The 13,337-nt window shown below is 38.5% G+C and overlaps 1 protein-coding gene across 1 annotated transcript in view; it reads left to right on the top strand.

The window, feature by feature from the left end:
* LOC101847003 (dynein beta chain, ciliary) overlaps positions 1–13,337 on the top strand; it is a gene marked incomplete in the record, with an annotated part of 92,355 nt that overhangs the window by 8,498 nt on the left and 70,520 nt on the right. The window contains 11 exon segments of the mRNA XM_005089217.3: positions 726–925; positions 2,127–2,307; positions 2,668–2,767; positions 3,652–3,863; positions 4,717–4,950; positions 6,706–6,873; positions 7,646–7,762; positions 8,099–8,227; positions 9,331–9,467; positions 11,110–11,178; positions 13,151–13,277. Coding sequence (XP_005089274.2) covers positions 726–925; positions 2,127–2,307; positions 2,668–2,767; positions 3,652–3,863; positions 4,717–4,950; positions 6,706–6,873; positions 7,646–7,762; positions 8,099–8,227; positions 9,331–9,467; positions 11,110–11,178; positions 13,151–13,277 — 1,674 coding nt within the window.

The following is a 13,337-nucleotide window of genomic DNA, read 5'->3' as shown; positions in this document are numbered from 1 at the left end:
CTTTTTTCCTACACTGAATACTTGTTGCTCTGAGGATGTGCTTGTCTGCTTTTTTAGATGTTCTGTAGGGGGTGGTTGGCGGGTGCTCTGATGTGGTTTGCTCCTTTCCTATCAAACATAAACAGTGGTCCCCGCCTAAGATCCCACCACTTATGGTCCCGGTTCGACTAAGATCCTGCTTTTCAGGTCACAATTTAGTTGCCTTTTCTTTAAAAAAAAAAGAATAAGAAGCCTGGGCGCGCTCAGCTGATCAACCAAGTAGCAAAAATGTGCCATCATTGAACGGTCTGTCGCGTCACGCATCATCCACTCTCGTGAACACGATCACACCTCTGTTGTAAATCTCGATAAGTGGTTACAATGTTTGCCCCAAACCTGATCGCACCAAAGTGTGAACTTGTCGACACGTTGCTTTCCCTGATCATCTGAGCCGTTTGCCCGATCTTACATCACACACTAGGTGCGGAGGGCCTACAAACAAGTATCAGACTGCGTTTCGTCAAACTGTAAACTCGCTCTTGTCTTTCAGTCTTGCGCTTGAACTTCCTAGGCAGACTGGCGACCATACTCGTGGACTGTCTGATCACCTTTGCGTAATGTGGTCATCTGTTGGCAGTGAACCTGCCTTTCATAAAAAAAAATATTTAGTCGGTGTGGTCACAACACAACGATTTATGATGCATCATCTGCTCCATTGCGTACAAACAAACACTTTGTGTTCCCAGTTTGTGGTGCAGGCAATGACCAATGAGGCTAACACCAAGTTTTGGCCTCAAGCAGTGACGGATGATGTCCATCAACACACGCACAACCTGAAGACAGTGTTGTCTGTCACAGCAAGCCGAGTGAAGGCAAAAACTTTGCTGCTGATCCCCTCAGAGTTTGATGAATTCTCCTACCCAGACCCAGAAAACCCTGGCAAAAGGTAGTTGTGTATCTCTGGATTTGTGTTTCTCTTCAGTTATCCTTATGGAGTTGCAGAGTCTAGGGCAGCAAATCATATTAATATGAGACTTAATTAATTAGAAATGTAGAAGCCAAGAGAGAAGCCTGCAAGCTGTGCACTTCCATGAATGAAAATAAAGCCTTTAAATGCTCAAAATGTGGCAAAGACATCTCTACCAGAATTAGTTTCACTGGCTAAATCAGAAGCCACAAGTCGTCTTAATTCCTGCTTCTTTTATTTTGCGTAAGAAATAATGTTCTCCTCTGACGAATATCGGTCATCACCAGAGATCAATTGAAGAATTATTATTATTGTTATTATTATTATTATTATTATTATTATTATTATTATTATTATTATTTGATTTTCCCTCTACTGGCTCAGCACTTTGACTTGTCATAAAGAGATTGGGAAAATGGGCAGTATGAGAAATAGGAAGTATGTTTATGTTGAAGTCCACATAGTAACTCCAGTCAACAACCAGACATAAAATAAAAAGATTAAGCAATCTCAAGCTTTGCACCATTCTTATTTTCTTTCACAATAGCATTGTAGTTTCTATGACTGTCTTTTGAATCTTAATAATGCTTGTCCAGGAGGAGACCTATGTGAAAGGAATCAACTTCATCATTAAAGCAAACCTTAAGAACAAACTTATGTCAAAAATGGAGATGAAGTGTGACTGTTCAAATTACTTATAGCCTTTAGTCACACATGTTCCTAAGGAAAGTTGTAAAAGTAAGGAAATTACTACAGTCGAACCTGCTTTAACAAACTTGTGTCCAAGACAGTCACCTGTGCAAATGATCACTTCCCTCTTTCTCCTTTGGTTTTTTTTTCTGTCATAAAGTAGACACCATCCAAGAGGACCATCCGTTTAACATGACCACTTTTCTCCCCGACAATGGGTAGCTGTCTTGGACAGGTTCAACTGTACTCCTAACAACTCGTGTTTGGTGGGTGGTTGGCGGGTGCTCTGGTGTGGTCTGCTTCTTTTTTCCTATCAAACATCTATCGTCCTTGTCTCCCCTTCTTCTTTTTTATGTTTGTTACTCTCTTGTAACACCTCTTATCTTCTGGTGCTCATATGACCTTATGCAGTTGCGAACGCCGTAAAACCTCTACTAAAACAAACAACTCGTGTTTCCTATACTTATTTATGATTAATTTTATCCCTCAGGCCTGACCAGAAGTTCATCCATAGTATTGAGTCTCTGGTAGTGATGTGGCACAATGAGGTTCGGGAGGTGCTCCCGTGTCGATCTGCAGATGCCATTCTGGAAGGGAAGAAACCTCAACCCAGCCAGGAGATCCAGTATTGGATGCACCGCGCCAAAGACTTTGATCAAATCTATCAGCAAGTATGTCGAATTTGAAACTCACAGAGTTTCACTTCAATTTGAGTTAGAGCTTGGGAATAATATCCGTTTAAGGGTTGTGGCTTTTTATGACTTTATATGTGAGCAGTCATATAATGTGTGTGTGCATTTGTGCATATGTGTGCGTGTATGCGTATGTGTGTACCTGCTTGTGTGCCTGTGTGTAGTTCTGTGCAAAATAATATATTGTTGTTTGTAACATTCTGTTTTTAGGCTCAGTTAGAGGCCATTTTTTAATGTATAGGGACTGGTACCTTTGAGACAGTTGATTTGCAGACAGTTTTTTAAATCAAAATGACTGCCTCACAAGTGATGGTTTGTTCCATGTAAATTTTTTTCCAGTTGATAAATCGAAAAGTGAAAATGATGGTGCGCTTGCTCAAGGACAGCAACAGCATTTATTACCATTCTTTCAAGGAGCTGTACAGCAGTGTGGTTGGAGGTGAGAGAAATGTTTTGTGGAGGAAGTAGCATTTCTGACCTCACTTTTGTAATATAGTTTTCATTTTCTCCTGCATTTTCATTTTCATGATTTTTGTTATTCTGATCTATTAAATGTTATTATTCTTTCTTTACCTTAAATGAGTTGACAACACTGAAAAAAAACAAAGCTATTTTCAAATCAATAGTGCGGGTGGTTGATGGGTGGTCTAGTGTGGTTTGCTCCCTCTTTTCTATCAAACATCTATCATCCTGATCTCTCCTTCTTTTTTTTTCTTTTTTGTGGGGGGGGGGGGGGGTTGTAACTCCCGTGTAGCACCTGTAATCTTCTGCACTTAAATGACCTTATTGCCTTGCTAGTGATGTTAAACTCTTACTGAGACTAAACTGAACCAACAGCAGTGAAAAGGAATAAAATTGTGATGGACAGATGCGACGTACTTTAGCTTATGTTGCTTTTGTTGTTTTTCCCCACTGTCTCTCGTCATGTGTCCTTGGGCCCAGTGCCATGTTACAGAAGATGGAAGGAAGTCTTTAAAAGTTGTTCCTTCTTGCTGTGTGGAGTGTCATCTAAGTCGAGAGTGAGGGAGATTTGGATGAGCAAAATAGTACAAGAAAGTTTCATGAACTTTATTACAAAAAATGTGGGTGGTTGGGGGGTGCTCTGGTGTGGTTTGCTCCTTCTTTCCTATCAAACATCTTTCGTCCTGATCTCTCCTCCTTCTTTTTTATGTTTGTTACCCTCTTGTAACACTTCTAATCTTTGGCACTTATATGACCTTATTGTGTTGCAAGTGCCGTAAAACTATTACTAAAACAATACTAAAACAAAACAAACAGTCCCCATCATCTGTTTCTACTCTTTTTGTTTTGTTTTATTTGCAGCACTCCTGGAGGCAAATGACAATTCTGTGTACATGCTGGCACTGAATCACATGATAGAGTCTGTAGAGAACACAGACTTTGAGGCCTGCCTGGAGCACCTGGGACCTCTGATGCACACCGTCTGCCTGGTCTGGATACACTCCAAGTACTACAACACACCGGAAAGGCTCACCGTGCTGCTGCAGGAGCTGTGTAATTTCATGATTGAAATAGTAAGTGTACCTGGTGAACCCTCTCCTCTTCCTGGTGAACCCTCTGCTTGCTGTGGCTGGCTTGTTTAGCAGGCTGAAAAAAAAATGTTGTCCATCTTTGTTTCAGTGGTGGAAAATCTTAACTCTTTCACTACCATGGCTTTTCCTCACCTGGACTGGGCCTTATCTGTGACCTGCTTTCTGATTCTGCCAACCCTAGGACAAATTAAAGATTTTTTAGTTCAATTCTCAATATATATTAGCCACAGTTATTATACATGAAAATAAAGAGGAAATAATGACCTATCTCAACATGTTGCTAAAAATAGTCATTCTTCAGCCTGAGATTTCAGTTTCGATTATTACAAAAGTAGGGCTGGTTTTGAAGCAGAAAGCGAAGAGCAGTGAAACATGGCTCGCGGTCCATTGTTGGGAGTAACACAAGCTGTGAAACATGGCTCGCGGTCCAGTGTTGAGAGTAACACAAGTTGTGAAACATGACTCGCGGTCCAGTGTTGAGAGTAACACAAGTTGTGAAACATGGCTCGCGGTCCAGTGTTGAGAGTAACACAAGTTGTGAAACATGGCTCGCGGTCCAGTGTTGGGAGTAACACAAGCTGTGAAACATGGCTCACGGTAGTGAAAGAGTCTTTCTGTGGGCTTTGAGTTACAACAGGTTTTGCATCAGTGGATTAAAGCAACTGGTTGAGAGGGGTAGGAAGGGGTGAGGGAGAGGGGATTCAATTTCACTTCAAATGCTAATTGATGAATCATTTTCACACTCACGGATTTAAATATCTTTTTTCAGCGTATTGTTGATGATAATTTTTTTCTCTCTGTGTCCTTAAATAGTTAACTCTTTTTTTGTCTTCAGGTGGATGGTTATTTAGGCCCTGAGGAGATGTTCAAAGGAGAGATAGCAGAAGCTATAAACACTGTCAAGACTGCGGAGAAAGTGATGTCAGTGTTCAGAGAATCATTTGATGAGCACAGAGCCAAATTGCCTACCATGTTTCCAGAAGGTGCCCATGTGAGAAAATGGGATTTTGATCCAGAGTTGGTCTTCTCACGTTTTTCGAAAGTTTACGAGCGCGTAAAAATTGCCCATGTGAGTAAAGAAAATCACTTTATACAAATCTTGTAGGTAATAAAATTTGCCTTTAATTTGACATTGAAAATATTTCGAACAAGTCCTTGCTGAAACAAAGCAAAGTCCCAAGAAAGTAAGCGAAACAATCCAGAGCTTCCACCAAAAGCTCATTAAAAAATTTGCTTTAATTTCTGAACACTTTGCTGCCTTTTTAACTTGTTACTTGCTACTTGTGTGAAGGACCGACATCACTGCACTAGGGGCATCCCCATAAGCGTTCCGTCCCCTGAAGAAGCATGTCTCGAAGTGTGTAGATGCTGATGGTTCCAAGCAATGTTTGATTCCATAGCCTTCTGCTCCTCCCACTAAGTCTTGATCTTCTGCAGGCGCCCCATCTAATTCCAAGCTCACGAAGTCGCTCAAGATGATGGTATTCCGACTCTTCTTGTTCTTTTTCTCGTTTTTCCCCTACTGAATGCACCATTTCAGGTTTGTCAGTGCACAGCTTCCCTTCCGGTTTTGCTTTCCCAGCGAGCTCATCAGCCGGCTCATTGCCCTTGACTCTGGCATGAGTCATGCCTCAACTGTCAGCGAACCAGTTTCTCATTAGTGATTCTGTATTGTCTGGTTCTATCTATATTAGCTGATTTCAGTAGCCTTCGGATGTTAAGGGTAATTGTGCCTGCTGATAACTTGACTTTCTTAAGGAAAGCAAAGCATTAATTTTCCCTTTTTTAGTAATTCAATGAGCCTTTGGATCATCGTACAGGAGTTTTTGCTCTTCTGGCAAGCAATAATGATTAACGCTTAATTAATTATTATTGTCACCAAGGGTTGGATGTTGGAACTGAGTAAAAATTCTACAGGTATATCATCTGTAAATACTATCTCAGTTGCGCTCATCATCATCATCATCATCATCATCATCATCATCATCATCATCATCATCATCATCATCATCATCATCATCATCATCATCATCATCATCATCGCCTTTCTCATCCTGGATCACAGTGAAGGCCACAAACAAACACTTTCTACTTTTTCCTATCCCGGACTGGCCTCTTGATGCTGCTCCATGTCTTCCCACTTTTCTGTACATCAATTTCTGTCAGTTGCTCTTAAAAGTGTTAAACGTGATACAATGGTCATATTTTTGGTCAATGATTTACAATAATTTCAGGTCACCTAAATAATATTGTGAATATTAGCTTTGCCTGTCCAACAGGTCAATGAAAATTCTGTGTGACTGTTGGACTATTTGTAAGTGTAGGCATATGTTATTGTGTATGTGTATATATATGTGTGGAAGAAAGGATGTGTAAGAGTGTGTGTATGCTTTTGTGTGTGTGAGTGTGTGTGTGTGTGTACATGTGTGTGTGTGTGTATATATGCATGTGTGTGTGCATGCGTGCATGTGTTGTGTGTAAGTATGTGTGTGTGTGTGTGTGTGTGTGTGTGGTGTTTGTGTGTGTGTGTGTGTGTGTGTGTGTGTGTGTGTGTGCGTGCATGCATGCGGTGTAAACTCTTATGTAGAAGCACCTACTAAAATCGGCACAGCAGTGGAATCATGTTCTTTAAAAATGTTTCGATGGTCGCTTTTTCCTTTCTTTGATTCTTTTAATGATTTATGCTTTACACGCTAGAGTTTTAAGAAAATCCTTGGTTGAGCATTGACTGATAAAACAATGTAAAGGGTTAACTCTACATGTTGTGAATTATAGTTGCTTTGGCCTCTGCACACTGTCCATTTTTTTGCAACAACTTCTACAGTACATCATGGACACCAATCTCAATTTCATGAAGCTGGAGAAAGTTGATTTTGGAGGCATTAAAGGCAATGTTCTCGGAGACGAAGTGTTGCACATATTCCAAGAATTTGACGAGGCTTTCAAGCTTTTCACAGAGGGAAAATTCAACCCCCTGGATACCGATGACCCGGTAAGGAGTGGCCTTATAATGTCAGAGACTGAGAGAGAAATATTATAATACCATACCACATTTTTATGCAACTTCTTAAAGAACTATTGATCCTTTTCAAGACTGCCACCCATTATCAAGGAGGGAAATGGTTATCTTAGACAGGTGGTCCTTTTCGACCGTGTCATTATAATACAAAAAAGTGGGATGTGATCACTTGTTCATGAGGTTGTGTCAGGCAGGTGATCGTTAGTGCAAGTTGGGCTGTAGTTTTTCTTTCTTTCTGTAATTAAGGAGAGTTGTTGTTACATTTTTCCTCCGTTTATATCATCTCCTTATATGGTTTCTGCTCCTTCAAAATTAGTATTACACTAGGATATGATATCCTATATTTTTTAGCGCACAATAATTGATCATAATTGTAAATAAGTCAAGAAATAAAGTTTGCTGTAGGTTATAATGAAAACAAGTGAACTTGAAGCTCTAAATTGAGGATGGGCTCTTAACTTGTGTAGGCTCAAAATTCTTCGTCTGTATAAATTATCGCAATTACTCCCCTCCACCCTCGATCAACTACCCCCCCCCCCAAAACATAAGAACTATATGTATTAAAAAGTACCATGCTGTAATAAAGAAACTACAAAGAAAGTAGCCCTTCTAAACAAGATTTACTGGAACTTTTCCTATGATTTAGCGCCATCTTAAATAGTAAAATCTCTCTTAAGTTGTCCATATTTGTATTTATGGTCGTTTACACCCTTCAAAATATTTGGTCTTTACTTTGTGTCCTCAGGAGTTTTTGAATGCCTATGAAACCTTCAGTGCAATTATGGCAGACTTTGACCGCCGTTTGGCCACCATTGCATGCAAGGCATTTTTTGATTGCTCCGGCTTGGAGTCTGTGTATAAGGTAATTCAGAAGATAGATATCTTTTCTTCATGTTTTGTGCCCATATCCCCACTTTTTCAGTTCAACTGAGGCTTCAAGTCCCTTTGAATTTACTTCCTTTTCTTTGTTAAATTTGTCTTTATACCTTGCGTTTTGTGATCTTCTTGAAGATAATCTCATTTACATACTGTTTAGCGTGGATTTGATTGCCAGCACAGGCCAATGGATATTAGCGAATTTTGAAGTTAAAATTTTTCCTATTGTACAGTGTGTTCTTTGCCACCATCAATGTGAATCAACTGTGAGCATGAGTTAATTACTTGTACTGAAATTCGTTTTGTTCTCTGAAAATCCCAGCTGATTGATATGATGGGGCCACTGCTGGAGAGAAAACTCATTATAAAGGACTTCAATGACAAGTACCCAATGGTGGTGGAACAGATGCATCAAGCTTTGGATATTTGCTTTGAATTGTATGAACAGCAGGTGTGTATTTGATGTTATTTCTTATGAGGATGGGAATGAGAGTGAAGACGTGCTGTGATCTCCTTTTTTCTTATCAATAAACTATCTTTTTATGTGGGTGGTTGGCGGGTGCTCTGGTGTGGTTTGCTCCTTCTTTCCTACCAAACATCTATCGTCCTTATCTCTTCTCTTTCTTTTTTTGGGTGTTTATTACTTGCTTGTAACACCTCTAATCTTCGACATTTATGGGACCTAATTGTGTTGCAAGTGCACTGAAACGCTTACAAAATCATAAAACTAATAAGTTGTTTGTGTTATTTATGAGGATGGGAATGAGAATGAAGCAGTGCTGGGATCTCCTCTTCTTCTTCTTACCTGTAAACTATATTTTGTTGTTGGCGGGTGCTCTGGTGTAGTTTGCTTCTTCTTTGATATCAAACACCTATTCGTCCTTATCTCCCCTCGTTCTTTTTTATGTTTGTTACTCTCTTGTAACACCTCTAATCTTCTGGCGCTCATATGACCTTATGCAGTTGCGAACACCGTAAAACCTCTACCAAAACTAAATCTAAAACTGTACTTTTGTGGTTGAAGCGTGCCACTATTACATCCTATTCTTTTCTGACATAATATGCCTTTTTTTTTTTTGGGCAGTCGTCTATCTTATCCCAGAGTTGTAGACAATTGTTATTATGTCAGTTTACTTCATTTGTGCTTGCTCAGCCTTGTTCTTTTTTATGTTTGTTACTCTCTTGTAACACCTCTAATCTTCTGGCGCTCATATGACCTTATGCAGTTGCGAGTGCCGTAAAACCTCTACTAAAACTAAAAAATCAAAGCTGAAGGAACAACCTTGAACCTGTGAAGTAACCGTGCGCTTCATAAGAACATTATGACTTTCAAAGAAATTCCGTTTTGGAAGTATCTCTAGATGAAATGTACTTTCTTTCCTTTATAAGAGTTCACAAGTAAGTTCAGTTGCTTTGAATATTGTTTTTGAGTAAGATCTGTTTATATAATTAGAGAAGAAAAAAAGTCAACATAAATGTTAAAAATGTTTTTTTCATGTCTTTAGGCTGAAATCTTCTGAAATCTCTTCACATGTGTATGCTGTCCTATGTTAGATGGCTCACAAGAAGGAGACGGGCCTCATGGTGGTCCATAAGAACATGCCTCCTGTGGCGGGCGCCAGGATCTGGGCCAGAGAGCTGTACAGCAGAGTGGCCAGCCATCTGGAGGATTTTGGCAGAATTGAACACCCGTGAGTATAATCATAATAATAGTCATCATAATAATGACAATAATAGTAATAATGATCATTTAAAAAATATATAATAAATAAATAAATAAACAATTGAACACCCGTGAGTATAATAATAATAATAATAATAATAATAATAATAATAATAATAATGATAAGCAATTGAACACCCATAGGTATAATAATGATAATAATGATAATAATAATAAAAATAAACAATTGAACACCCATAAGTATAATATTAATGGTAATAATAAGAAGAATACAGTCGGACCTGCCTTAAGGGAAGCCTGTGTAAAACGAAAACCTGTCTTAACGGAATCTCCCCGCTCCCCCCTTGATCTATTCCTCTTTGACCCTATCCGTACGTCGTGTTTTACTATCGTATCCATATGACGTGGGGAACTCTGTGCCTCCACGTTTCAAAGAGTAAATTTACTCATTTAAACGATCTGTACGCTTTGCATCGCAGTCTGTCGTAATGATTTTTTGAGAAATACTGAAAGTTTCAAAGAGATCTTTGTACTAGAAGTATTCTAAAATGTGAAGAATACAACCGTGGGGGTAAATAATTATCCCAGGGCGTACGGATAGGGTTAATTACCTGTACAAAACGGAAACCTGTCCAATGCAGAAACGGAAGGGAAAATCGACTCCCATCTAAGGGTTTTACCTATCAAAGACTGAAAATGTTTTGCCCTCTCAGCCCTGATTTATTTGAAACAAAACATGCAAGTTTGGTTCTGCCGGCTCTAAACTTAACGCCATGCCGCCTTGCGAGGAAGGGGAGTAGGGATGCAATTGGGGGAAGATGTTACCCCATCTATGTGAGCCCTGAGCGATGCAGATGGTCAGGGTAGTGTGGGTGTGAAATCTCACGAGTGCCAGTGAAAGTGCTCGAGTAGCGAGCCACCTCGGAAACTTTCTTGGGTAGCAAGAAGCTTGAGGTGTGAGATTGGTTTGACCAATGTCTACCGCCCTGATCATATGGCCAGCCGAGAAAAGAGTTCCTCGAATCCTTGTTACATGGCAGTGAGCGGTGGCATTGGTTGACTGTGCTTGTTACTCCGATTGGTGGGACTAAGGTTGGAAGCAAAGGAGATGTTTGAACGTTTCTGTTTTTAATAGGTCAGTGGTTTTATGAAATGCATGCACTAGTGGTAATTGAATAAGTAAGACTGACGCATGTCATTATCAGAGAGGATAGCAGTTGAGAGGTGTGAAGTTTTGACCACTGCTAGCCGACTGGACAAGCGATCCTTGATCCTACCGGCTGAGCCTTTGACTCCTCCCCTCCCCAAATCTCCCCATAAATTCCGCTGTCTAAGACAGTTCCCTTTTTTTCTTGCTCCCTTGGGATTCTGTCTTACACAGGTTCGACTGTAATAATACAAATAATAATGATAATAATAATAATAATAATAATAATAAACTATTGAACAGCGGTGAGTATAATAATAATAATAGTATTAATAATAATAATAATATTAATAATAATGATAATAGTAGTAGTAATAATAATAATAATAATAATAATAATAATAATAATAACAACAACGATAATAATAATACTAATAATAATGATAATAAGCAATTGAAATTGTAACAGAAGTCATTTAAATCCTACTGTGTTCTTTTTCAGGATCAAGCACTCAGAGACTTACCAGCACGTCCTAACTAGAGTTGCTGATCTGAAAAACCTTCTTGATCTGTGAGTTATGATTAGTCCAGCTTTGGCTGTTTGTTCCATCAATATTGTTGAATCTGTTTTTTTTAGGAAAATGCTCAGAAATCATGATGTAATTCTCTTGCAAGGTTGTCAGAAATTTTTAAAAAGAGTTTTTAAAATTATTAACTTTATTTGGATAAGGTTGAAAATGTAGTTTGTTACAACTATATTGTTGAATCTTTTTTTTTTAAGGAAAAAGCTCGGAAATCATGACGTAATTCTCTTGTAACGTTGTCAGAAAATTTTTTAAAGAGTTTTTAAATTCTGAACTTTATTTGGATTAGGTTGAAAATATAGTTTGTTACAACTATATTGTTGAATCTTTTTTTTTTTTAGGAAAAAGCTCGGAAATCGTGACGTAATTCTCTTGTAACGTTGTCAGAAATTTTTTTAAAGAGTTTTTAAATTCTGAACTTTATTTGGATAAGGTTGAAAATGTAGTTTGTTACAACTATATTGTTGAATCTTTTTTTAAGGAAATGCTCAGAATTCATTATGTAATTCTCCTATAACGTTGTCAGAAATTATTCATGTAAAGAGTTAAAAATTCTAAACTTTATTTAGTAAAGTTTCAAAATGTACTGACAACCACGATATACTCTCGTGGGCAGAACATTGTTTGTATGTTTCTTCTTTTTAAGCAAAGTGTATTCTTACAATATTATACTCTTAAATCTTCCTGAAATTGCCACACCCTTCCATAATTGTACCTTAAGTTGGTTAAATAACTATTGATAAAAATAAAATGTCGCTTTCTTTTTCATCCCTGCTGACATGCTAACACCTTCGTCCAAATTTTTGAAAATTTGGCAATTCTGGTTTTTGAGAGAACACACTTTTATTTCATGTTTTACTGTTCAAAAACTTGTGCTCTAAGTGCACCAGTGGCTCCTTCTCTTGAGGCTTTGTTTTCTGTACTCTCAGGTCAATTAGGTATCTCTGATAAGAGAGTGGGTTTCCTCAAATGTGGAGACTCGTGTGTAAATTGTGGAAAAGGAAAAAAAAACCTCATATGTAAAGTCAAGCGAAGGGAGTGGGTGGTTGGCGGGTGCTCTGGTGTGGTTTGCTCCTTCTTTCCTTTCAAGCATCTATCGTCTTTATCTCCCCTCCTTCTTTTTTGTGTTTGTTACTCTCTTGTAACAGCTCTAATTTTCTGGCGCTCATATATGGCCTTATGCAGTTGCGAGCGCCGTAAAACCTCTACTAAAACTAAATCTAATTTTCAGCACTTATATGACCTTATTGTGTTGCAAGTGCCGTAAAACTCTTACTAAAATTTTTTTTAAAGTCAAGCGTAATGTTTGTAGATGAAAGATGTGGTGTGGGAAGTCAGGTGGTTAGGCTTATGGACTCAACGTATTCTTGTGGTTGAGGGCTCAGGGGTTTGGGTCTCAGCTCAGCTCAGCCTGCAATTGTGTCCTTTGAAAAGATACTTGACACAATTGTCCTCGTGGGTGGTTGGCGGGTGCTCTGGTGTGGTTTGCTCCTTCTTTCCTATCAAACGTTTATTGTCCTTATCTCCCCCTTCTTCTTTTTTATGTTTGTTACTCTCTTGTAACGCCTCTAAACTTCTGGCGCCCATATGACCTTATGCTGTTGCGAGTGCCGTAAAGCCTCTACTAAAACTAAACTAAATATTGTCCTCACTTTACCCTGTGATGAATTGGTACCTGGCCTGAGACAGCAAAAGATTTTGTCAGTATGTTTGTGTAAAAAGCATCTTTTCAGGAAGTTGAAATTCTTTCATAATGTTGTCAGGTCTGCTGAGGTAAGGATATATATTGTAATGGGTGTAGAGCTTGCTACTTTGCTACTGAGTAGAGATTTTGGTAATACAAATATTATTTATTATTATTATAAAAAGTACTTTTTGTCCTGAATGCTATCTGATAGGCTGCATTTGGCCCATATCATACTATTGTGTTTCTCTTATATGTTTCTATTTTGTTCGTAGCTCTGATGAAACTGAGTACCAACAGTGGCTCTCAAATGTTGAGGAGAATTGTTCTTTCAACATGGCTCAGCATTTGTTGAAAAAGGATCTGGAAACAAAACTTTTGACTGTCAATTTTGATGACAAGGTAACCCTGTTTTTTTATGAATGTAAAATATTTGTTTTGTCTTTTGCATCTGGATCAATA

The sequence above is a fragment of the Aplysia californica genome, unplaced genomic scaffold (assembly GCF_000002075.1).
Source record: "Aplysia californica isolate F4 #8 unplaced genomic scaffold, AplCal3.0 scaffold00004, whole genome shotgun sequence".
NCBI lineage: Eukaryota > Metazoa > Mollusca > Gastropoda > Aplysiida > Aplysiidae > Aplysia > Aplysia californica.
This window is presented reverse-complemented; position numbering and strand designations above follow the sequence as displayed.